General features: G+C 39.3%; 1 protein-coding gene across 1 annotated transcript; it reads left to right on the forward strand.

Annotated features, from left to right (window-relative positions):
- Positions 1 to 9,759: 9,759 nt before the first annotated feature.
- Positions 9,760 to 27,115, forward strand: LOC124232061 (calcium-activated chloride channel regulator 4-like; the record flags this gene model as incomplete). The annotated part of the gene is made up of 9 exons (XM_046649038.1): positions 9,760 to 9,918; positions 13,866 to 14,006; positions 14,148 to 14,295; positions 17,779 to 17,887; positions 19,419 to 19,596; positions 19,908 to 20,126; positions 22,205 to 22,432; positions 25,554 to 25,731; positions 27,009 to 27,115. Coding segments are annotated over exons 1-9 (1,467 nt in total), but the record flags the coding sequence as incomplete, so codon positions are not given.
- Positions 27,116 to 27,394: the final 279 nt, after the last annotated feature.

Raw genomic sequence — 27,394 nt, forward strand, 5'->3', positions numbered from 1 at the left:
CAGTGTCATATATATTTCTGTCATATATTGCACTGCACTAAATCGCACTCATCGATCTCCTTGTCTGTCTCCCATGCTAATCTGTGACTTCATTAAACCAAAGGACTATATTTGATTTGTTTTTGTATCCCTCAGACCTACCACAGTGCCTGGTTCATAGTCAGCAGGGACTCAACAAATACTCGTTGACCTATTGGCAACCCCAGCTTCAGTCAAGCAACGTAATAAAGAAAAGAACACTGTGGTAAGTGCTAACCTTGTTAACTTAAACATCTGAGATAAGAGAAAAACGTTAAACCTTCAACCTTTTAAGTTCCTGATTTTTTAAAATTTTGATAAAATATACATAACTGCAAATTTATGATTTTAACCACTTTTAGGTGTACAATTCAGTCCCATTATTAAGCACATTCACATTGTTGTGCAACTATCACCGCCAACCATATCCAGGACTTTTTGTTCTTCCTAAACTGAAACTCCATACCCATTAAACAACAATTCCCATTCCCCCCTCCTCCCAGCCCATGGAACCACCGTTTTACTTCCTGAATCTATGAATTTGCCTACTCTAGGTACCTCATGTAAGTGGACTCATACTGCGTTTGTCCTTTTGTGACCGGCTTATTTCAATTAGCATAATTGTTTCAAGGTTCATCCATGTTGTAGCATGTGTCAGAATTTCTTCCCTTTTCAAAGTTGAATAATCTCATTCTGTTGTATGTATTCACTACATTTTCTTTCTCCATTCTTCCGTTAGTGGACACTTGGGTTGCTTCCATTTTTGGCTGTTGTGACTCATGCTGTTATGAACATGGGTGTACATATACTGCTCAAGTCCCCGCTTTCAGTTCCTTGAGGTATACACCCAGGAGTGGAATTGCTGGATCACATGATAATTCTATGCTTGATTTTTTTCAGAAGCCACTATACTGCTTTCAACAGCAGCTACACCCTTTTACATTCCCACCAGCAATGCACAGGGTTCCAATTTCTCCACATCCTCACCAATAGTGATTTTCTGTGTTTTTGATAATGGCCATCCCAATGCGTGTGAAGTCGTAGCTCATTGTGAAGTTCCTGGGCCTTTTGTCCAGCGTGTATCTTTCTGGTCACTCTAGATCCTCTCTAAATCTCATACTACTCCTGAGTCCTAAACTGAAAGAAAATGTCTTTGAAATCATATGAATGAGGGACACTTCCCACAGGATAATATTCTCTTCATTTATGCATGGTGATATGGACGTGCTGACATACTGGAGATTTGTGGTTACTATGCAAAATTCACTATTTATTTATTTATTCATTCTCTGTTTAATTGTATAGTTCATTTTGACCCTATTCTGTTTACACCTTCATTCCATTTATCCAGCTTTCCAGGCAACGCTATCCAAGAGTCAATAGCATGTTAATGAAGAAGCATACTATTTACCAACTGCATTTTTAAAATCTAGGGGCAAATTTTAAAACATTTTGTATTATGCTATTGTCATTATAACTTTATGAAGTTACAGATATATTTCCTTTAATCACTGTCCTCCCCAAATTTTCTCTTAAAAAGGAATGGAACAGATTTTTTATTGACTCATGTGAGAGACTCTTTGCCTAAAAGAAAATTAAAATTGATCTGTTTTTTGACAACCTCCTAAATAAAAATATCTCTTGTGTGCAGGAAAGAGTTAAATTTTTGCACTCTATCTAGAGGGAAAACCAAATACACAAAGCAACATATTTCACTATATAAGAACCTCAATAATAACTTTGAACTTGATTAATTTGAAGCACATATAGGCAGAAGGAAGAAAAGCAAGCAGCCCAACCAACAATTAGTTGGGCAAGTAGTTCACTGAAAGAGGAACCTCTGCTCCCAACCATCCCTACCCCAGGTGAGAAGGATCAGCCAGGAACAAGAGAAGCATCTGAGCAAGTTATACAAGAAATTTCAGAGAGCCATAACAAGACATTAATGGCACAAGTGGACTTTGTACCAAGAACCAAGGCCACGTCTACCAAGGAGATGCAAAGGCATAAATGTCTAGCAAAGAAACTAGGTTAAGCATGAAGGATTATGTGGGTGCCAGGGCTGCCATCATAGGCCTATTGTACCTTTTCAGAGAGGTGATTAATAAGAATGCATTTGCATCCACATCAGACGCACACAGTCAAAATATGTCAACTATGGTCAATATGATGAACACTAGTCCTTCTCAAATTTTAATGTGCATATGCATCCCCTGGGAATCTTGTTAAAATGCAGATTCTGATTCAGTAGGTCTGAGACAGTATTTCTAACAAGCTACCAGATGGCCAATGCAGGTGGTCCAAGTCTACACTTTGAATGCATGAGGTCAACAATCAGAAGGTCTGGCAAATTAGGCGGAAATTGAAATCTCTGGGGCTCTTGGCAAACTTTTGCTCTCCTGATAAAAGAGCAAAGATTGTTGGGGCCAGCGCATTCCTCTGTTTACAGCATGGATACAGGGCCTCTAGCTGTAGCAGCTGCGTATGATCAGGAGTAAAAAGCCACCAATCTAAGGTTAGTAGAGAAGAAATATAGAAAGATCCTGTGTCCTTGATGCCATCATTAAGCTGCTGCTTAATGCCTGGACTGCCTTGTAAGGAAATAAATCCATATTTGGTTAGGCCACAAATAATTCGGTTTTACAACTGAAAACACTTGTAATGAATACATATAGGCTAGAGGTACCAATATATGAAGTATGGACAAAAAAGCTGGCAGGAAAGCGAGTGAGAGGAAGAACTAAGGACCTAGGTAATCCACTGAGATAAGCTTCTTTCAATAAGCAATGATCTACTGTAGACTAGTGATCCCCAGCTTTTCCAGAAATAATCCAGTAAAGATTATTATTATTATTGTCAAAAAATGTGAATGATCTGCTTTCGCAATTCACATACATGATAATAACTGGTATTTACTGAGCACTTACCATGTGTCACACAGTGTTCTAGTGTCCCATATGTATGCATATATTTAATTCTTTTAATACACGACTATTCTTTGAGGCAAGTTTATTATTGTCCTCACTCTACTAATGACAAAATTGAAGCACAGAGAGGTTCAGTAGCTTAACCGTGTTCACCTACTTAATGACAAAGCTGGGGTCTGAACTCACACAGCACAACTCCAAACCCTTATATTCTCAACGACTGTCTCATTGCTGCCCCACAGGATAAGAGCTCTAGTACCTGTGACTTGGAAAGGAATGCGTGTATGCATATGGATTTGAATGCCCATCTCAACAAATTTGAGTGCTCTGGAGAAATTTAATCCACAGTTTGGAAATCACTCTCCTTTATCCAGGGCTGCCATTAACATCTCCAAGTTCTCATCTCCAGATTAGAAACATTTGAAAAATTGAAACCTCGATTTTAGAGTCATGTGTTTAACGAAACTATGAATATAAACAATCACTGTTTGGAAGTGAATATTATAATTGGAAAAAGTTCTCTGTCATTTAAAGACAACAGTGACTCAGCCACTCTACCAATCAATCAGAGAAAGGAGCGCTGCTATCCTGCCCACCAGCGCAAGCGCAGCAGGATCTAGGTCTTTGTGTCAGAATTTTAACTAGAAGTCAAGATCATTTTCTACCTCTGTGACCTTGGCCTCTATTTCAAACATAACGCTGGGATGTGCTCTTCCTTCATGAAATAATAAAATAAGATAAATAAACAAATAAAATAAAAGTAAAGTATAGCTGAATTAAATTAAAATAAGACAAAGTAAAACCTTAAAATCCTATCCATTCTTTAGAGACTCAGCTGAAATGTGATTCCTAACTCCACCTCTAGACCTGACTCAGAATTTCTAGCTCCTTACTCTTTACTGCCATATATATGTTTATTACAGCACTCATCATAGGTCAGTCTCCTTCACTAAATAGGGGATTTTTTAAGGGCCAGCCCTTTTTATCGTCTGAGTTTAACACAAAGTAAATACTCCATAAAATATTCAAAGGACCACTGTAAAGACTATATGGCATGTTATATAATATGTTATGCCCAGACAAACTTTCTCATTCTCCCAAATTACAGAAATTTTTATTACAAAAAGAAAATTGTACAATATGTGAAAATTTGATTTTTGAACTGGAACTTTCATCTGTTGTTTGTAGAATTCTTCCACAGATGGAGGACTTGACCTACTATGAGTTGGCTTCCTTCTCAGGGGAAATGATGTGTCCTTGAGGAGTACGGCATAGGGGTTATGAATATGGCTTGGGAGTCAGACCAGGGTTTCAGCTTGCTTCTGACACTACTGGTGTGTGACTTTGAGCAAGTTATCAAGGCTCAGTTTTCTCAGTTGTAAAATCAGAAATGGTGTCTACTCATAGGGTTGTTGTGTGGATTAAATGAGTTAATAGGTTTAAAGAATGTCACATAGTGCTTAGGATATATTAAGTGTTTAATAAATATTATTTGAGAAGTTAAGATATGACACCCTATCTCAGGCTGAGTTCACCACAAGCTGACCCTGAGACAAGGATTTGTATACTACGAAGTTCTCAAGGAGAAAAGGTGTGGGAGGAGGGGAAGCAGGACAGGGAAAATGGAGTCAAGTGCGGTGTTGATTACAGGCAAAGTCCCACAGAGGGGGCATCAGGCTGATCCCACAGGGATCTCGAGTGTATAACTTACACCTCGGGACTTGTCTCAACACAAGCAAAGGCACAGAGATTTCATATCCCTGCACCTATCAGTCATTGGCTAAAGACAACCTGGGAGGATGGAAGCACCCTCTAGCTCTCTGCACAAATGGGCAAAGCAGTTCCAGTAGCCTGTGAGCCATCCTCCAGAGAAGAGTTGCTGGTGTGGGCCATTGGAAGCAAAAGCACCCTGACCCAGGGAGAAGGAGCATACAGGAAGAGTAGAAGGGATAGGAGGGGATTGGGGCAGAGCACCAAGAATGTCCACTACCAAGGTGTAACCAACCAGGCAAAACACGGCCGCCCATGGCAGGATGTAGAGACAGATACAGGTTCAAATCCTACACTCTCCCTTCTCCAGACAACGTGAACTTGGACAATTTACCTAACATCTCTGGTGTCTATTTCACCATATATAGTCAGGGGATGATAGTACCGGTCTTGAAGAGTGATTATGAAAACTAAATGAGTTAAAGCGAAGTAACAATCAGAGCATCTCACGCGGGGACTCAGTAAACATTAGTTCTCCCTAATCCTTGTAGGATTCCCTGTATTCATGAAGAATGGGTTATAGAGATCACGTGAATAGATGAATCTGTACGTACTCACTCCTGGGCCAAAATTCTTCAGACAAACTTTCTGTTTAAAGCAAAAAGGACACTAGAAAAAGGGCCAAAAAGAACCCCTTGATGGTGTCATGTCCCAAGAATGTCCAAGAACATGATTTCAAATTGCTCCCTATTTGATGTACTGGGCTTTAAAATGACAAAAACAAGGAAAAACAGGCATTTTAGATTCAGAGTGAGGAATTGACTTGGAAATAGACGTAGGAGTCAGACCATCAATTTGGGCTATATCGATGGTGAAGTTGGACTAATAAATGTGACTGGACCTGAAGCCACAATTGGGATTTCTGATGCTGCTCTCCAAATCTAGAACTCAGAAACATACTCCCTCCACCATCCCCAAAACCTAGTCTGCAAAGCAGATACTTTTCCGCCTCAGTACAGAGGGAATCAGAACCTCACACAAATTGGACACTAGCAGCAGGGGAAAGAGAGACTGCTTTCCAGACCTGCCTCTAGAAGGTAGGACAGGACCCTGACCTATGTATGCTTAGTGCAAGGAATCTAGAACAGGACACACACACTGTGGACAGAGATCCAAACGAGAAGGAGAAGAAACTAAGTCTCACATGATGAATTCCAAGCTATTTTATACCCTACATTCTGTGAATACCTCCTAATAACAGAAATTCAGCGTTGCTTTCAGAAAATCATATAAGGGTGAGTAATTCAGTCTTGCAATTCATAAAGAAGCTCTTTTCATTTTTTTAAATGAAACATTTACAGATATCATTCCTTCCAGGAAATAAAAAGTCAAATTATAGACCATATGCCTGCCTCTATAAAAATAATCCAATTCACCTCTCATAAAGAAAGAAACTGGCTATTACTCTCTTAGCATGTCACTGACCATGATTTAAAAGTCCTATGACAGGACACTTCTCTGTCGCCCTGGTAATCATAAGTCTGACTCTCCCTGGAGAATTCAATGTTGTTCAGCTAAATTCCCAGAGAAGAGGAAAATCTGGGATGTGATGTTAAAAGGAAAAAAGAACATAAAATTAATATCTAATTTTCTTACCTTGGCATATTCATTCTCCTTGTGAGGAACATAAGGAACTTCTCCTTCCAATGATAAATTTAACATGGAAAAGGACAAACTTGTTCCCTTTATGTCTCTTGGAAAACAGTGTTACTCATTCAAATGTGAATCCACCATGACATATGACAGCCAACAAAATATCTGTGTGAGACAGAAAGAGAGGAGGATGAGGAATTATTAACAGAGAACAGGTAGGTTCTCCTAAGATCCTAAATGCCCACCTAAACTGTGAATACTACGTAACAGAACCTGTTACCCACTGGAATCAATTACTAAACAAATTTTACCAACTACTTTGCTTTTGGGGTTAACGATCTGAAGAAAAAACTTAACAAAAACTTTGATGTTTAATAAACGTTTTGTACATAAGGTTTTATGCAGAAACAATGCATACTAATTTGTGAAAAAACATATTTAGTAGTTTTGCAATATTGCATATATTAGCATAGAGATCTTATAAAAAGTGAAATAAAGATTAACATAATCAAATCTGAAATTACTCTATGATATTTAAGGACACTGGGAGGATTTAAGCAAAACAGGCTCAGCATTAAATTTTACAAATATCCCCAATCTAGTGTACAATTACAGAGGAAATAAAAATCAAAATTAAAATTCCAAGCATGAGGTAATAAATGTCAAATACATCAATGGAACAAAATGGATTGTCTAGACTGGAACATGATTTAGTAAAACTTGTGGGACATGGGCAAAATGGTATTCAATGCACTTGTTTTAGCATTTATTCCTAAACAACAAAATAAATAAATAAACATAATTTAGCTAGCAATCTCCTTGAGAAGCTACGAAAAGAAGTACAGTGTAAATGTAAAAATTAGTGAAAGTAATGACTAATGATAAAAGAAGAAGTAATAAGATAATGAGCACCACCAAAAATAATAACCAAAGGTACAAAACTAATTTTTAAATGTTAAAATTTCTGGGGCTAGTGAAGGTATGGGAGAGCACTTTCTGTCACGTTATGAAATCCCCAACTGGAAACTGAAATACCTATGAATGTTCAGCAATAAGTGAATTCTTAAGTTATAGCTAATCCATATTACTAATTTGTATTTAATACTTTAAAGTGAATTAGATAATTATATGAGCTCCCATACACATGATTTCCTAACCTCATGCATGCACACACCAACTTCAGGATTGTTGCCATGTTCATCTACCTAGTCTACTATTTTCTTTATGTATCTTCAATCAACTCATTGAGAAAATTAAAAAAAAAAGTGGTATCATTATAACAGTAATATTGGTGAAATCATAAGTTAGGTATGTTGGATAACAGCTGGATTTTTTCAAAGCCCCTCCTTCTGTAGTAGACAAGGAAACCCAATAATTTTGAGTGCCCTGTGTGAGCCTGTTTCCATGAGCAGGATTTGATTTGGACCCACTTAGCACAGTCCTTTCTGATTTGTGACCAGCCAGTGTCTGTCCAGACTGTCTACCTGAGGTTGAGGTGATGGAGACAGTGGTCCTTGTAAGAGGCAGACTAGTTATGGACAAGGATGGCTCTGAGACACCACGGCAGCTCCCACTTCTCTCTTTAGGAAGAGTATTACACACTCAGCAAGGGAGATAGATGGAAAACCAGCCAAGGGCATACATTTGTCACTAATTCCGAAGGTCCTTTTTCAGGCTCCACGAAGCGTCACTCCTTTCTGTGCCCCCAGGAACAAGTAGATGGGGACTGTTATAAATATTCGTCTATTTTCATGGGGCTGCATGTGCCCAGTGCTTGAAGGGAGCTTTTCCTAACTCCTCTGGCAAAGAGGAAAGATCTCTCTTCTAACCTCACAACCATGAGCTTCCTGATTTTACTGAGGGAGCAATGGCATCTCCTCAAAATAACCTAGATACTCCCCAGACACTGGAGAGGATCTGAGTCCCCAGGTTTCTCCAACATTTCAAAGGGCTTGGACAAGTTCCTGTTTAAGGGTTGTGATAGGTCCTTAAAATGATAATCTTCACTAACTCAGTCAATCCCTCAGCCAAAACCACTTTCCTGAGCACCAAGTCTATGGGATGGGAGCACTCTTGGTTTGTTTGAAGCCCCCAAGCTGGAGTTTAGGGAGAGGCAGAGGGCATAGGAAGCAAGGTCAGCGAGGCAACCAGGACAAGACTGCCTAGGATGCATTTGATAACACCCAGGCCCACCCACTCCAGGTAATCACGGTCCTGCTGGGGTTGCCAGTGTAACAGCTCCATGCTGTATCTTGAAAAATATATTAATTCCATGAATGTACAGTTATCCTGTAATTTACTTGAGGGCTGGAAGGAGGGTGTGCGAGGCAGCCTAAGAGGGCAGAATCTGGGCACGTATGATAAAGCCTCTATCTTAGAATGTGACAAGTTGTGCTATTCTATTTTCAGTTCTCTTTTTGGGTTTGGGGTACTGGCTCCTTTTGCTTTAGGACTAGACACTCTTGACTCATCATCACAACTCCTAACCCAGCCCCTGTTCTCCTTTCTTTTAAATCTTACTATTTGCCTCATAAAACATAAATATGTGGGCTCAGAGTAAGAATGTTGGGTTGATATCCTGACTCTGACATTTACTAACTACGTGATCTTGGCAAGTTACTGAAACCGTGTGCCTCAGTTTCCCCATGCATAAAATGAAGATAATATTCAATCTTACCTTAACAGTTGCAGTGAGGATTAAGTGAGAGAATCTTTGCCCTGGTAAGCACTGAATAGATGTTAAGTATGAATATTATTCACTCTGCTTCAGTACTAACACGCTACCAGACATTTTTGATATGTTTGTATAAAAACAAGCATCATATATGTATAAAAACACTCTTATTTGGGCAGGATTTTTTTTAAAATTTAGTCTAATAACTTCATCAAATCTTTTTTAATCAAAGTATTTAAAATTATTAATTTGGGTTTCAAAGCCATCTTATCTAATTTGGTGTTACTTATATTTAATAATCTTACATCCTCTTCCATTATTTAAACCCTTGGTAAATAACCTAAGTAATAGTTAAATTTCTTTGTAATACTGAAGAACAACATTAACATTACTGTTTCTGTTCATTTCATTATGAAATTTTATTAATTTTCACATTACGCTCTACAGAGAATAAAAGAATATGTCTACCTTTAGGAAATTAGCTGAAATTAGAAAGAATAGAAAAGAATTCCCAAGTAAAGATGTGTAAGGTATTTCATAAAAAGATTTGACGTCTTCTGTGCTTCAGTCACTTTTACAGTAACATACAATAAAACAATTGCGTACACTAAAGTCAAACGTTTTCCGTGTATATAACAATAACCTTTATACGCTCAACGTCCCACAGCAGCCGACAATGATAACGTTTAGGAGTGTATATATAGAGAGAGACAGAGGTGGTGAAAGAAAAGCCTCTTGAACAAACCGACATTGGGCTCAGGACAATTCAGAGCAACAATGGGGTTATTCAGAAGTGTGGTTTTTCTCTTAGTCCTCCAGCTTCTGCAGGGGTCCGATACTTCCCTCGTTCAGCTGAATAACAACGGCTACGAAGGTGTTATCATTGCTATAGACCCTGCTGTGCCAGAAGATGGAAGAATAATAGAACAGATAAAGGTAAGGAAGAAATGAGATTACTTCTGTTAAAATTGTGGAAAAGACAAGAAGTTAATAGTTAATTATTATAGAAAATTCTGAATGGTCCAGGGAGCTTAAAAGCCATGTGGTGCAGTGAAGACAATGCTAGAATGTCAGTGGGAATTGCAGGTTCTAGATGAGGTTCTACCCTCTCTCACCATAAGACCCAAGACAGGGAACAGGGCCTCCCTGATCCTCAGTGTCTTCCTCAGTATATAAGCAGTTGAACTTGTCCATTTTTAAGCAATGATTTATTGAATGTTTATAGCATGTCAGGGGGAGACAAGAGTGAACAAAAAGCCCCTGCCCTCGTGCAGTGTACACTCTTTTCAGCCGCTGTAGATAATAGAAACATGTAACTGTGTAGCAGGTCAGATGGTAGTAAGTTGCTGTGGAGTAAAATAAATCAGCCAAGGGGGATAGGGAGCGTTGGTGGGGCTGGGGTAGGGGAGAATGTGGGTTACTGTTTCATGTCGGGTACTCAGGGAAGGCCTCACTGTTGCTGTGACATCTGAGCAGAGACCTGAGATGAGTGAGGGAAGAGCCCACTGAAAACTCTGGGGAGGGAACGGCAGGCGCAGAGGCATGGAGGTGAGAGCATGCTTGATGAGACCAAGGACACAACTGCGAATGAGCAGGAGGAAGGGCGGAGTGGGCTGAAGTTGGAGAGGTGGCAGGGCCCAGAGCACTGGAAAGACTTTTGGGGCTTTTACTCTGAGTGCCATGGGAATCCATGAAAGGATTCTGAGCAGAGGAGGGGTGTGCTGTCTCCTGCATATTCGGGGATCACTCTGAAGGCAGTGTTGAGGAAACTCTGGAGAGGGTTTCCACTTCTGCTCATCCTGTATAGGATCTGTTGCAGCAGAGAGGTGCAGAAGGACACTGGGTAGGAAGCTGTCGCAGGTCAGAAGTGATGGTGACTAGCAACAGGGCTATTGTGGTAGAGATCACTAAAGAGGGTGATTCTGAGCATATTCGGAGGGTAGCATAGACGAATTTGCTCATGGTTTAGATGTGCGGGGGGTAGAGGTGGGAGGAGAGAAAGATAGAAGTCACAGACAACTTCAAGGGTTTTGGCCTGACCACTTGGAAGGATGGAATTTTCAGTAATTGAGAAGGCAAAAACTGTTATATGAAGAAAATTCGGCAGTTGAGAGATCAGCAGTTAGTTTTGAACATTTTGACTTTGAGAATGGTTATTAGACATCAGGGGAAAAATCTGGGGGGAGATGAAAATTTGGGAGTCATCCGTGTGTGGGCGAGATTGGAAGCCATGAGAATAAAGGAGTTCACTAGGAAGTGCAGATGGAGAAGAGAGTCTCCAGGACTGAACCAAGGACTCCGATTTCTACAGTTTCTTCCACCTCTCACATTCCATGTAAGAAAGAGATTGGTGTTACAGCCATGTGAATTAGGTCCCCCGTCCCTGACAGTTACTAATTCCTTCCTCCACTACTGTGTCTTAGGCTCACCGCTTTAGCCCTCCCATGGGTGTTATTATCCACCAGAAGCTGATGGGCATGACCTCAGTGGTGAGCAGGTGCTTCTGTGGCTGCCATTTAGCACTCATTCTGTGTAAACTCTGGCAGCACAGTGGTATTCACTTACTGATACCTAGGGAAAGGCAAAGCTTCCTTTACCGAGGAACACAGGCTTGAACAGCAGTTAATATAGCTGACCCTAAAAGATGGCTTTTTAAGTGTTCAGGGACAGCTGATCAGTTTCAAAATATTTTGAACCTCTTAAATCAGTATTTGGAAGGATTATTTGTAGAGGAACAGTGACTGTTAGGACAGTCCTCTGTGGGACATTACAAGCAAACATTCAACTGTTAGTGGACACGCCTAGATTACACATCTCCTAACACTCTCCCAGCCCTCTGCAAGGTGCTTGCATTTATATTGTTAGGCCATCTTGTGAAACATTCTCATCTGTATTCTACAGAAGAGGAAAATGGGGTTGGAGAAGTTAAATGATTTTTCCAAGGTCATATTTAGTAGCACAATAAAACTGAGATCCAGCATGTGGGCTTTCAAGATTGACAGACGTGGGTTTGCATTCGGCCTTGTATAAGATGACAGAAATCACACATTTTTCTAACCAGGAAGCAAATTTCTGGACATAACCCTACTCCTGAGGTACTATCTGATCATAATAAGTTTATGCTGAATTGACTATTAATTTATGACCTGCAATGTCACTTGCCAACTTTTCTTATTCCTTTTATTCATGTGTCCCTACTTATTTTTGGAAACATTGATGTCTTAATCTTCTTTGATCAAGCTAGGATATTACAAGAATTCTGAGAAGAAATTTAGAAAGAATATGACAGGAATTCTGCTTGGAAAGCCTGTGAGAAGCGTCAGTCGTCCCCCTAATATATCCTAGGAGATCACAGCCATTTGATTTAGGGTCAATGAAATCCCTCCATGATCTGAAGACATTCTAATACCTAAGTGGGTTGTGCAGAGCTACGGAGACAGCAAAGTAAATGGAATACCTCAGAGTTGTACAAAACACAAGCCACACAATTGTGTGCAGCCACACTATTCTCCAATCAGTAGCACAATTCAAACAACCACATATGCTTTTATATCATAGCCACAGAAGGGGCCATCACTTCAAGCAGAAGGTAACTGGTTGATACATAAATACCCCAAAACAAAAAAAAGGGGAGAGGCATCCCTAGGGAACAGGTAGAGAATTCTTTCATCTGCTCTAGGCCAGTGATGAAGTAACCTCCTATCTAGATTAGGAGCTCTCTGAAGGCCTTTTCCTGACTCCTAGCCAGTCCTCTGGGCCTTCAGTTCTCTGCACTCTGGCTTCTGATTGATCCCATGGCTCTGAACCCAATCAGTTTGCTGATCTCCTCAGTACATTACAGTCAGCACGCTGAACTCTCTTCAAGAACACAGGGTAGAGAGCTCTGGAACTCCTGAAATAGAACAGCTCTATGATGGGCTTATGTTAGGTCAGGAAGCACCCTGGAGGACTGGAGCCTGCCTTGAAGGAAACAACACTCTTGACTGGGATGTTGCCAGTGAGATGAAGAGGATGACACCGTCATCTAGCATCCAGGGTCCCCCAAATATTCAGTGGGTTTGATCATCTACCATAAGACCTTTTCACCCATCTATTTCCCCATCTAGATAGTAAGCTCTAGGGAGGGACTATTTCTCATTAATCATTGCATCTTTGGATTCAGGATATTGAACAGTATAAGGTGATATTATTTTCAGCTTGTTGGCAGAGCAATAAGCTCTGCCTAGGATCAAAAAGCTCTGCCTCTCCTATGAATTTTCCGTCACCCCACCTTCTAGGATCCCAACCCAGCTGCCTCTCCTGCACAGTGGGAGTATAATGAAAATCCTCTCCTATGACCAGTCCCTACAGAATGTTCTCCTTAGCTTGCATCAGCTAAGGCTGTTCTCTACTACGACTTATAAACAGTAATGACATCAACCAGTTTGTGACTGCCTATGTGAAGAGTACCATACAACTCATTTCATATTTATGCCAACCTTAAAGATAGATTGCAATACTCCATTTAAGAGATGAGGGAACTGGGCTTCAGAGCGTTACGTAAACTGGCGAAGCCCTATCAGCCAGAAAGTGCTGATGCCAGTATTGGAACCAAGCAGATGACCCTAAAGTCTATGCCTTTATCATTTTATACAATTTCTCTTAACACCAAACACGAGCATTTGCCTTTTGATGAAGGATTATGGAAGATTCAACCTTTAATGTGCAGAATGAAGCTATAATTTTGGACTGAGGTGGCCAAGTGAATTGTGAGGCAGAGACCTTGCTCATTAGTAAGTTGCTTTTTCTATCCACTCTTAAGTTGGGAAATGCCTATGACGAACACTTGTTCATTTACTTCACTGTCACTTCGCCATCCTCACATGTGTTTCCTTTAACAATAGGACATGGTGACTGCAGCGTCTACTTACCTGTTTGAAGCCACAGAAAAAAGATTCTTTTTCAAAAATGTTTCAATATTAATTCCTGAGAATTGGAAGGAAAACTCTAAATATGAGAGGCCAAAACGTGAAAGCTATGAACACGTGAGTCAAAAAGTTTCTCTTAAAAATTATAATTTTTGCTGCGCCTCAGTTTTACAGCAAACTGGTCGTTTCAGAGTTGTTCTGACTAAATGCTATCATTTCTATTTCTGATCGTTTAAAAATCTTTTTAAACATTCTCAGGCTGATGTTTTAGTTGCACCACCTACCCTCCCAGGTAAGGATGAACCATACACCAAGCAGTTCACTGCCTGTGGAGAGAAAGGAGAATACATTCATCTCACCCCCAACTTTGTACTTGGAAAAAACGAAAGTGAATATGGACCATCAGGTAGGAATTTTGGTTAAAACACATATTTTGCAGTGCTTCCAACAAGCAGTTTTGTATCCAGCTTAAGTGTCCAAGCCTTGGAGCCAGAGTCCCTCGGTTCAAATCCTGACTCCCCTAATTATCAGCTGTGTGTGACCTTGGACAAGTGACCTAGCCTCTCTGTGCCTATTTCCTGTAAAATGGTGAATAGAGGAGTTTCTCCTTTATACAATTGTTGTGAACGTTAAATTAGATAATCCACGTAACTATGCTCAGTACAGTGTCTACAGAAATTTGAACACAGGACAACGGTAATAAATGTTTTCTTTTGGCATATTTTTAGGTTTTAATTTTCCAGTTCTTCACAGCCAGATATTAATCAATCACGTGCTGTTTCCATGGAAGGCAGATGCCTGGCAAGCTGGAAAGAGCCAAGATGCCAGTTTCTGGCCAAGAGAAAACACTCACAGGCTGCTAGTTGCCGATACTCTTATTCAACTTATTTGGTTGAACCAGATGAACTTGTCATTAAGTCATCATTTTCACCTATAAAAGTGACAGTTTCATCTACTTCCATCTAAAAGTTAACATCATTGGTTCAAATGAACTAAAGCATATTATTTTTCACATAAAATGCAAATCATTGTTAAAAGAGGGCCCAATGCACATGTCACTACTCAGTGAAACTTCCTGAATCTGCATACTCCAGAATCTCCCTCTTCTGTTGCCCTTCAACGAGCACACATGAAGTCTCTTGTCTCTGTTAAACACTCAGCTGGCTCTGGTCCTCATCATTGCCTGGACATGTTCCCCACTGCAATGTTTGTTTTTTTTTTTTTTTTGAGGAAGATTAGCCCTGAGCTAACATCCGTGCCCATCTTCCTCTACTTTATATGTGGGAAGCCTGCCACAGCATGGCTTGACTAGTGTGCCATGTTCGCACCTGGGATCCAAACCAGCGAACCCCGGGCCACAGAAGCGGAACGTGGGAACTTAACCACTGGGCTACCGGGCCAGCCCCATCCCACTGCAGTCTTGAAAGCTACGTCATCTCACTCCATCCCAATCTTATGTTTTCCCCATACTTTAGCCTGACAATGTTTGCTCTCCTTGGCACTTTTAATGCCTTGTGCCCTTCTAGCTATACTTTCTTTCCTATCTGGCATGTCCAGAAAGTCAATTCAACTACAAGTATAAATAGCTCAACACTCTTATCCTTATGTTTCATTCAACTTGCCAAGTCCTGTGCACTGAGTTTCCAGGTAGTTTCCTTTGGCTCCTGTTAATATGTTTCCAAGATATAAAAGAAAATTACAAAACTAATTGGTGTCGTTACAAAAACACATCTTCCAAGCTCAGGGAAGCACTCAAAGCTACTCAACAATATTTTTACTTGCCTCTTCTCAGCTCTTTCTCTCATTCCCCACAGCAGCTGTTGCAAAACTTCTACCAGTTTTCTCAAGATCTCTAGTCACTCTTGTCAATCCCATCAAGCAACAGATTCTTTGAGAAAATAAAGGCCCTTACCTTCTTCCTCTTTACTTCCAAACTCGTGTCCACCTTCATCTCTCCCCACCTCCAGCTGTCTTAGAAGAGGAGGATGTTCTACAGTTTTTAAAGCCAAGGTCCCCTCCTGAGCTCTTGTTGTTTTCCCATATCCCTCAACCTCAACCCAAGCCCACAGCTGACTATAATGGGACCCATATGTTTTTGAAAAAACTCACGTTATGCAAAACAATGCCCTAAAAACAACAAGGCTTTTGAAAAATAAGATTAAGAAGACAGTCCCCAAATCTATGCAATTTGTAATAAAAATGATAACAACAATAGTAATAGATACCAAGGAAGCTCATTTGGACCACCCTTGGCAGCAGCTCAGTGTGGCTGGATGCTGCCATCATAGCAGATATTAAAAGTACACACACACACACAGAGGAAATGCTTTCATAAATGAGAATAGGGTTTGTGGGAACTGAGACAATGATATAGATGGGAAGGGAATTCTAAGTCAGAGGGGTTGCTTTTTTTAACAAAAATTTAGGTTATAAGGTCTACATCATGATGATTTGATGTACATATACGTAGTGAAATGATTACTAAAGTCAAGCTAATTAACATTTCATTGTCTCACATAGTTACCGTTGTGTGTGTGTGTGTGTGTGTGTGCTGAGAGCCCCTGAAATCTACCCTCTTAGCAAATGGAGGTGGGTACTGTAGGCAGGACCACCTGCCATGACCTAAGAAGGAAACACATTCTCTAAAAAGTGAGCCACTTATGCAGGCAGTTTTAAATTTTCTAAAAATTCATCAAACTCTAGAGCAGTAGCTAACACGAGGGCTTTTTCCTCCCTTACTGTAGGATATAATTTCATACTCACTAATCTGCCTCCATTTGCCTCGGAAACCTTAAACCAGTGTTCTCAAAGTTTAACGTGTAGAGGAATAACTTAGGGATCTTGTAAATATGAAGATTCTGACTCAGTAATCTAGAGTGGGCTTGAGAGTCTGCAAATCTTGTTAGCTCCCAGGGTATGCTGATGCTGCTGGTCCAAGGAACATATTTTGAGTAGCAAGGATTTTAAGAAGAAAAGACTTTTGCGTAATACTGACATTTCCCCCCTATTTTCAGGTCTCATGAGTTAATTTGAGTTAGAGAAACACATGTTGTAGCAGAATAGGCTATATTTCCAACCTCTCCTCCTCCATTTGATTTCCTCTGAAGTTTTCACTGATATTGCTAAAACAAAAATTCCACTTGTTTTTTCTTCCTGCATTTCAAGCTTGGATTTATCTTTATTCTTCCATTCACTCTAAAATTCTTAGGAAAAAAATCTTTTATTCTGATTCCCTCTCTCTATGCTTATCCTAGTCAAGGACTATATCCTACTCATCTTTATATTTCCTAGTACCTACTATAGTGCTGAATATACCTAATTAATAATAATTGTTTTCACACAAGTAATGCTTATATATACTAAGTATTGTATATTAATCAGTTCTTTTAGACACCCACAAGATTATCTATGGTCTATCACAGTGTTTTTCAATCTTTTTTTCATTGTCAACCTCCTAAGAAGCATTTACAGACACTTTTTAACTAATTGCATCTTCATGAAATTTTAATGCCACAGATGTTATACATCTCTTTATGTTGTTAGTAGGAGTGAACATTGTAGAGCCAAAAGCCATTGTAATATCTAAGACTTTTTGCCCCCAAAACCAAAACCCAAAGGCCAGTCTATTCCACCCATAGCACATACATCATAAATGTTTTGCTGATTTAATATGTTGTGGAATAAAAAGATTATATATTACATAATGTAACATAATATAATATAATGCAATGAATGTAAAATACTTTTGTATAAACAAAAATATAAATGTTGGCAGTTATTTAAAACCTAAATATGAATATTTTTGATTGAAAAAAAGTTTCTTAAAATAATTGCAGGGCAAATTTTGTCATTTGAATTATGATGACATATTTGGAATATTTTCCCACAGGGAGGTTGTTTGTCCACGAGTGGGCCCATCTCCGCTGGGGAGTGTTTGACGAGTACAATGAAGATGAGCCTTACTACAGCGCCACGTCAAAAAAAATTGAAGCAACAAGGCATGACCATTTAAATTTTCTTAAATTACCTCAGGCTGTAGCTTCTTATTTGCCTTAGTTTGATTTCTTTCAAGAGCCAGTCATTCATTTTTGTCCCAATCCAGGTAATAAACACTATATCACAAAACAGTGCTTTTCTGCTTTTTTAGAAAATGTACCTTAAAGTAGCTGGTTGTCCATTTAAAATACAGGTAACTTCAAGAGCATTTGGTAGCCTGTTTGACGCATTTGTATATCTCTCTACCACAGCTTCCAGAACTCATTCATTCTGAAGTTGTCTGTGTAAAAGCCTGTACTATATGCGAGGAGATCAAAATTATTTACACTACACAAAAATGAAAAAAACAATGCTGAAAGTAGTGGCAAACGTGGGCTGAGAAATCAACCAGCTTCAAGAAACTAAAAAGGAATTTCTTGAGTTTATACAGTTCATTTTAAAACACCAATCTAACATCACCATTAATAATAGACAATCCTCTTGGTTCTGACATCAATAAAGCAGAATGTTTGGGGGGAGTTGATCTAAAATTAGGTGCCATCAGCTTAGCCAATCTTAGATGGCTTGCTGGGGCTGAGGAATTATAAACAATGTACAAACTGAAAGATATACAATTTCAGCGAAGGCTCTTCCTCAACTCCGTCGAACCAAGTTTGAGGACACATATTTTAGAGTTTTACATTGACTACATTTGTTTGCATCGTATTCCTCCTACATGTCTAGTCTCTACTGCAGAATATTCATCATGATTGTTAATATAGATAACATCATTATGTTCACTGAGTTTGGGGCAATAGAAGCATGCACATATGTAGGAGTCTCCCTAAATGACTGAATAAAATCTAGTCATTCCTTCTGGGATTAAAACTGGAGAAACATTGAAAGGATGGGATATATTCACATCCCAGCATACTTGTAATCAGTGCCACCTATGGCCAATACCATGCAGTAAAACATACGCATAAAACACCTCCACCATTCTTTACTCTGCTCTCCTGGGCAGTACCTCAGTCTTTCCTTCAAGCCACATTTCACTTTGGATACAAATGAATATCAAAACACTTGTAGCCACGCCTCATCCCATTCTTTGGGGATATCTTCTTGAACAGAAATCTACAAAGAACCTTACGCTAAGGTGGTACCAAGAGCAACTGTTTCACAAGTGGCCTTGTCTAGATGCCTGCAGTGTATTTACCATCACAAGGCCACCAAGACAGGTGTTTGGAAAAGGGAAGCTTCCAGCCATTAGTGTGAGCAGGACAGCAGGAGCTTGAATTCCAGCAGAGAACTCAGCCATCGCCTACACTGGAGAGCCCACTTAACATTTCCCTCTGCCACTTCTTGAAAAACAGATAACTGCTCTGGTAGGAACCCTGAAACTTTGCTGTCAAAACAGGATGTGTGTGCTACATAAATGAGAATAAAAACCTTGATATAAAGGTCATTATTGAAAACCATGATATGAAAACATAAGATTTTCAAAAAACTTTAATCGTTACGTTGCCTCAAAGACTAACTGTCACATACTTTCAGGTGTTCCACGGGTATTACTGGTATAAATAGAGTTCATACGTGTCAAGGAGACAGCTGTATAACCAGAGAATGCAAAATTAATTCTAAGACAAAACTGTATGAAAAAGATTGTCAATTCTTCCCGGAGAAAGATCAAACTGAAAAAGCATCCATAATGTTTATGCAAGCAATTAATTCTGTAAGTATACCAATCATTGCTTCAGACTGTATATTTATAATCAAAGGACATGTTATCATGTTTATAAAAGATCTGTGCAGGTCACGTGAGAGATTAGATGTATTAGTATAGAGTTCTTTGACTGGTACATAGTAAGGACTCAAGCAGTGTTACTTACTACTCAAAATCCACTTTACTATTATATGACTCCTGAGTCAATATCATTCAAGAAACAACATACTTGGAGAATAGATTTGTAATATTTTTCAGATTTGTACTTGATTTCCAAAGGCATAATGTAGAAAAATTTTTTTAATTTTATCAACCCTTAGGTCGTTGAATTCTGTAAGGAAAACAACCATAACCGAGAGGCTCCAAGCCTACAAAACAAAATGTGCAATTCCAGAAGCACATGGGAGGTGATCAGCAATTCTGAGGATTTTAAAAACACAGCATCTATGGTGGAACCACCCCCTCCACCTGTCTTCTCATTGCTGAAGATCAGCCAAAGAATTGTGTGCTTAGTTCTTGATAAGTCTGGAAGCATGGGGGTAAGTTTGTGAGCCCATTTTTCCTGGATGTAGGGACAGGTAGGTGATTGAGGGCCTAAGAACACTCAACACTACCTGCACCTGGATTGTTGTGAATTGTATGGTGACATAAGTACCAACACTTCCTGTGATCATGACCTCAAGTTGGGCAGTGAATATCATAATGAAAGTAGGATAGTGATAGAGTTTAAAACACCTAACCCAAGAGTCTCTGTCTTTTCCAGAAAATGAGGGCTTTATTGAGGTGGACTTTTCGGCCCTTTATTAAAGATTTAGTTAGAAGATCAGAACTAGAGATTGAAATAGGAAAATGTTTTCTAACCTCGCCCTCATTGTCTACTGGAAATACTTGACAGATATGAGGAAAAGGTAGATTATGGGCTTATGAACTCCTTTCAAGTCAAGGGACAAGATCAACCAGGAAAATTCTTAACACAGTTTTATCTTATTTTCAACACTTATATCGATGACCTCTTTATGCTCAAAGACACCAACAAAGAGCATCTCCATCACGAAGATAGGACCAGATTCAGCCATTCGTTCTTTCTACTATCATTCACTGAATGGTAGGCATTGTGACAGGCTCTAGGAGTAGAAGCCCATATCCTTAAAGAGTTTATAGTTCAATAGAGGAAATTTTCCCTGCCTTCTCTATCACCTGGTTAACTCATACACAATCTTCAAAATTTGGTAGAGGTACCCATTTCCCCAGGAGGAGATGGGCTAGGCTTCTATGCTAGGCTAAGGGCTCTTCTGCTGGTCTCCCATAATGACCTGTGCAAACTCATATTACTATAAATTATGTTAAATTACACACTTCTCTCCCCACAAGACTGGGAGCTCCTCTAGGACTTGAAAGCATGTTCTCTAGGAATCATGTCCTCTAGGACTTGAAATAGAGTCTTATTCATCTTTGTATTAGACCAGGGTTTATCACATATAGGCACTCAATAAAAAATTGTTGAAATGAATAGACTACAAATGAGCAGATGTAATGTGATAAGGTACTCAAAAGAATGGCACATTTGAGGCAGAATAGACCATGCTGAAGATCAGGAATAGTGTCTTCAACAAATGGTGATTCTGTGGACACTGAAAAGAGCAAAGCATGAATGAAATAATCCACAATAACACAGAGTTTCAGAAAGAGCATCAGAGTGTTAGACACCAGCACATATAAGTGCCTAGGACGTGTCGCTGGGGAGAGATGACATTCCTGAATGAGAGAAGATGAGCACCCTCCCCTAGACACAGTGCAGATAGAGCCAAGTGTAAAGGTAAAGCAAGGTAGTAAAGAGAGCCCTCAAAGATGGGATGTAGGTGGAGGTTCTTACTGTGATTTGGTTCTAGGGAGTTCAGAGGGAAATTTGGGCATGTGTTGGGGGTGGTACCACAGATCAGTTGGTGTTGAGGGATTGGAAAAGACAAATGTTTGAAGACACTCACATGGTGGGCATTCATGTAGGAAAGAGATATGAGTCTTAATGAATTACCAAAAAACCAATTCCTATTAATCTGTTGGTGGGGAAGTGGTGGGAAGAGGTAGGAACAGAATAGGAAATAGGGGAGGTAGGGATTGGGCCTCTCCTATTTCAGCTCCAGCTAGATTAAGTTTCATCTATTAGGTAGTCTAGTTCCCAGTGGATGGGGAGATTTCAGCCTCCAGTTGGAGTCTGTGATACTCTGGTGAGATACTGTAGGATCTGGGGATTGGCTTCACCTCGACACAACTAACAGAGTATCCCAGGAGTAAGCAGGTAGATTCTAAGATGTAAGTCATCATTCTCCAATTAAAACTCAACCCCCACTACACCCTCCACTCTAATTTGGGTGCTTAGCAGTCAACAATCAGCTTTACTCAAAAGCTTGTTTTCCTTACTATACTATATTTTTTCCATAATACACACAACTATATTTTTCAAGTTTATCAATTAAAAAAATAATTGCTTTCTTCAATAACACTGATTACTATTGATAGAAAATTCTTAACAACTAATTCTACTCCTTCATTTTATGTGATCTGCTATTATTTTCCAGTTGAAAACACTTGGTTGTTTTTCTTGTCCTTTTTTATTCAGGGTTCTAATCGGCTAAGTCGAATGAATCAAGCAGCAAAACATTTCCTGCTTCAGATCATTGAGAATGGATCGTGGGTGGGGATGGTGCACTTTGATAGTACTGCCTATAAAAAAAGTAGTTTAATCCAAATAATAAGCAGCAACGAAAGAAACAAGCTCTTGGAGAGTTTACCTACAGCAGCTTCTGGAGGAACTTCCATCTGTGCAGGAATTAAATCGGCATTTCAGGTGAAAATCACACTAAACATATAGTTTTTTTTATTACTAAGACATTTTTATGTTAAATGCATGCTGCACTTACTTGCTCTCTAGTTTTCACATATCTAATCCTAGGAAGCACATGACTAACCCACAGAAAAATTGTCTTGATGATTTTTTAATGGATCACTAAGTCAACATATAAACTGGTGAGTGAATAAATGACTATTAAAATGCCCCTAAAGCACAAGCCCAATGGGGTCGGGACTTTGTCTTGTTACCATGCAATAGTCAGTGCCCAATAAAGGTTAGTTAAATAAGTGTGCTTGGGCAGCAAAAGTCATCAACATTTAATGCAACGAAGCAAGCTAAGTGTATGATTCCACTTTGGGCCAATCCTCGTTTCAGTGTCTGTGACATCCAGTTACAGAAAAGTGATGTTTATCTCTTAAAGCAGATGTGGCAGGGACTGTTAGTCAAAGTTGGGTAAGGAAGACTGGTCACAACATGAGTTTTGACCTCAGAGAACTGGCTCTACTACGTACTAGCTATGTGATCTTAGACAACGTTTCAGTCTCTTTGGATTCTCAGGGCCTTAGCTATAAAATAGAGGAAAACAAGAATGCTACTTCACAGGGCTATTATGAGGAGCAAATGAAATGATATATTTACATACTTAGAACAATATCTATTTATACTAAATATATAATTCACAATAACGATTATTATGAATGTTATTAATATCCAAATGGTCAATATGAGGTTGTAATTAGTATCATTTGCATCATTTTCCAGCTAAGGAAGCTTCACTGTCCCCTCAGGGTCTGTAAAATTGAATCTGAATTCCTCAGTCCCATGTTATTTGAGTCTCCTGTCCCCTCAATAAAATTCTAACATGAAGTCCTGGGTTCAAACTCCAATCATCACTTACTAGCTTTGTGACCCTAAGCATGACTCTTCACCTCTCTAGACTTCTATAACCTCATCAGCAATGAAAGCCAGCAGATAAGACTGTTCATGTTTTAATTTATTCAACATATGTTTAGAGTAGGGAGTAGTGGATAAACATATAATATAATTTAATATTCAACATATATTTATGTACCCAGCAAAGCTTTTCTGCCCTGGTGGTGAACGCTATCCCAGTGGGGAATATATCATACCTCCATCAATCAATCAATCAATTAATTTAAAACAATAATAATTAAAGATTTTTGGAGACAGTGTTGTGAAGGAACCAGAGTGAAGTCATAGAGTAACTGGGAAAAGAGGGGCACTGGCTACCTTAGGTAGAGAGGCCACTGGGGCTTTCTCTGAAGGGTGACATTTAAGCTAAGATTTGAAGGATAAGGAGTCAGTGGTTCAGGCAGAAAGGAAAGTGCAAAGTCCCTTGGGAAAGAGGTGGAAAAGAACTGGATTATTCCAAGAAATAACAGAAGCTAGTGACACTGGAGTCTGACAAATGAGGGGCTACGAAATGTGATTGGCAGGTAGACAGTAGCTACAACTTTCAAAGCTTCAAAAAATATGATAAGAAGTTTGTATTTTATTTTAAGCACCACAGAAAGCTACCGAAGGGCTTTAAGCATCAGAGACTGAGAATTAATTTACGATTTATGAAGTTGACTCTGGTTGCCCCACAGGAAATAAACTGTAGGGAGCAGAGTGGTAGTGCGGTTGTGATCTAGGGATGTGTTCAGAATTGGGCCTTGAGTTAAATTATACAGAGAATAAAACACATGTAACTTGGAGCAAGTATTCAGTAAATGGTGGCACTGTAATATTTGGCTGTTTCTCTTGAACCGTAGAATACATTTGCTGTGTCTTTGTCACTCACCTCTGTATCTCCCCAGTCTCTCACTCATTCTCAACAAATATTTTTAAATTTAATTCATTCTTTCCATGAATGCAGCAACCATATAGTTCCTGCTGAATCCCCAGTAGCCAGGTCAGTGACTAACACACTGTAGGTGCTCAGTGGGTAAACTAATACAAGAAAGGGAGAGGTGAAGGACAGAACTCTGCTTCATCTTTAAATCTTCATTTTGCACTCAAATGTGAAGGCAGAGTGTGATGGGGATGCTGGATAAATGTTATAAATGTATAAAAGCATTTTCTATTTTTCAATTCGGTGGTAATGCATGTCAGAGCATATTTCAAATATATTGTGACATATATAATAGTCATTCCTTGCCTCAAAACATTGGAAAATTGAAATGAGGCTAGTCATTTTGTTCCCTGACACCTGCTCTATTAGGAATTTCTACGTTCCAAATCCTCTTCTGCAAATCCACACACACCTCCACTCCAAGTTCATGAAAGCCACTGACAATCTGTCATTTGTTTCCTCTCGGCCTGGACTCAGTTTCTCAAAATGGTGCTCCAAGAAGCCACTACCAATTAAAGCTGTCAGAGGAAATGAAATAATGTGGCTCTCCTGGGATAAATTCTCTTCATCCTCTCTTACAGGCGCCTAGATTCAGAACTCTGAGTTTCAAACTATTTGGCTTCATAGGAAAAGGGTTCAAGCCACACATACTCAATAAATATAATTCGTGTATTCTCTGAGCACAAAAAGTATGCTTAGTTCCATGTTTATTACTATTACAGGTAAAGTAAAAGTTATATAACAAGGTCTCTAACTTGGACGTGCTTAGAACTTTCCCCATCTTTCTTTATGAGCACTCTCAGGATTCCCTAATTTGGATTGTTTTTTATGTTGAGGTGGATTCTTACTGCATCTAGCTGTATGTGTAACAAACTATACACAGAAGGCTTGTCAGAGGGTAGTGTGGTCAAAGAGCAGAAAAATATTTAATGCCACATTCTACAATTATATTTTTCATGCCTGGTTGACCTGAGTTTCCAAGACTGGGCAGTCATTGTCACTTAGCCAAGGTGGGATGTTCCAAAGCCCTGCTCCCATATAGCTTCATTTGAACAGAAATTCCCTGCAGCAGGTGGACAAAATAGAGAGTCATGTGTACGTTCCCCCAGGGACTGCTGATTGCAGATTCTATGGTTTTAAAACAGAAGCTATTTCTTCCTTTCTGCACATTTTTATTTTCTTTGTACATTTTTTCTAATCTCCCATAAGTCTTTGATCTAGGAACACTTCTAATTATGCTCTAAATTACGTAATTATTTGCAGGTAATTAGAGAAATTTACCCCCAAATAGATGGATCTGAAATAGTGCTGCTGACCGATGGGGAGGATAACTCTGCAGGCAGTTGCCTGGATGAAGTGAAACAAAGTGGGGCCATCATTCATTTCATTGCTTTGGGACCATCTGCTGATCAAGCAGTCATAGAGATGAGCACCACAACAGGTAAGAGGTGACATATAGATATTCTAGACCGTTGATAGCAATGCACAAGTGTAGAGGCTGACGATCAGCAACTTCTCTCAAGCTCTTGCTCTGCAGGCACTGTGCCTGGAGCCTGGGACCAGAGTTAAATCAGACCTGATGTCTATTCTCAAGGGGCTCACAGTCCAGCTGGCTGGAGAGACAAATAAAACTATTAATCACATAGCATAATCAGATAACTGTCCTCCACGACAAAAGGAATATACAGGAATAAAGCAAGATGTGAGCAGAGGAAGCCATTAATTCTCGCAGGGTTGTACAGAGTCAGGACGGAGGCATGAGAGATGAGGTGACTTCTGAGCTGGGCCCTGTGCAAGGTGTTGAATTTCTCTGGAAGGAAAAGGGGTCATCAGATCATGAGCAAAAAGACCATGTTGGGACGATAATGCCAGGCACATGGAGGGATAGTGGGAAACCCATGAGACCAGAGCAGAGGCTGTGGGGCGGGGGCACAGGATTAACAGAAGCTCAAACTGAAAAGGTCTAAATAACAACAGTTTCTAGATAAACATTTACTCTGGTAGCTGTCATCTTAGATACACAGATGTGAGATGAAAAAGAGCTACATGTTTTCAGTGACTTCTTAAACATAGAAAATACATAATTTTTAAATTATGAACATCAATGATTGTGTTGGGTTGGTTCTAATGTTACCAAATATATACCTGCTTTTTAATGCTTAGATGTACAAACTCTCATCATTTCAAACTGCTTTCACAGCCAGTATAAAATTTATTTTTATCACAAGTATCCCCCCCAAAAATACTGCTCTTTTGAACTTGTCTCTCTTACTTACCATTTTTCTGTCTCCTCACTGCCAGCTATTGTCAGGATAACTCAATATAGTGGCATTTAACCTTTCTGATTCTGATCTACTCTGGCTGGAAAATTGGAAAGCCAATGTGGTTAGAACTATTTCTTACATACAAGTGATTAATTCCCCTTAAGGGGTATGTGAAGTCTCTGAGCTTTAATACAATGACTTATAACATCATTTTTAATATTCTATGGTTATTTGATGAGTTTCAGCCAGCTAACGTTTCTTTAAGTGAGGTACCTCTTTATGACATTTTGAAGTTAACATTTCAGAGTTAATCTTTACACCTATATGCTTTTAGTCTATTTTAATAATCCATACTGAAACTATGATTTTGTTACCCTATTATCTTATTAATCACTAAAATGTGACAAGTACTTATTATCTAGAAAGCAACCTAGTTAATGTATTTACATTTTAGGAGGAAGCCATCTTTTTGCTACAGATGAAGCTGCGAACAACGGCCTCATTGATGCTTTCTCGGCCCTCGTGTCAGGAAATGCTGATCTCTCCCAGCAGTCTCTTCAGGTCAGAGCTCCCACGCTTCAGGTCTTTCAGTTTGCACTTAGCCATAAGCAAGGAAATAATTTGGGTGTTCTAAGTTCTACATTTTTCTCAAAGTAAATTTTTAATTAAAATCAAAACTTCAGCCTGAAATAGAAATTATTCTTTAGATATGACCAAATTAAGTAGTGAAATAGCAAACACTTTTTCTTTTTCTTTTCCCATGGGGTTTGGTTAAGGGATAACATCAAAACTTAAAGATGTTAAATTAGCCACCAAAAATAGACTTTCCAATAATTGCAT

The sequence above is a fragment of the Equus quagga genome, unplaced genomic scaffold (genome assembly GCF_021613505.1).
Source record: "Equus quagga isolate Etosha38 unplaced genomic scaffold, UCLA_HA_Equagga_1.0 HiC_scaffold_1993_RagTag, whole genome shotgun sequence".
NCBI lineage: Eukaryota > Metazoa > Chordata > Mammalia > Perissodactyla > Equidae > Equus > Equus quagga.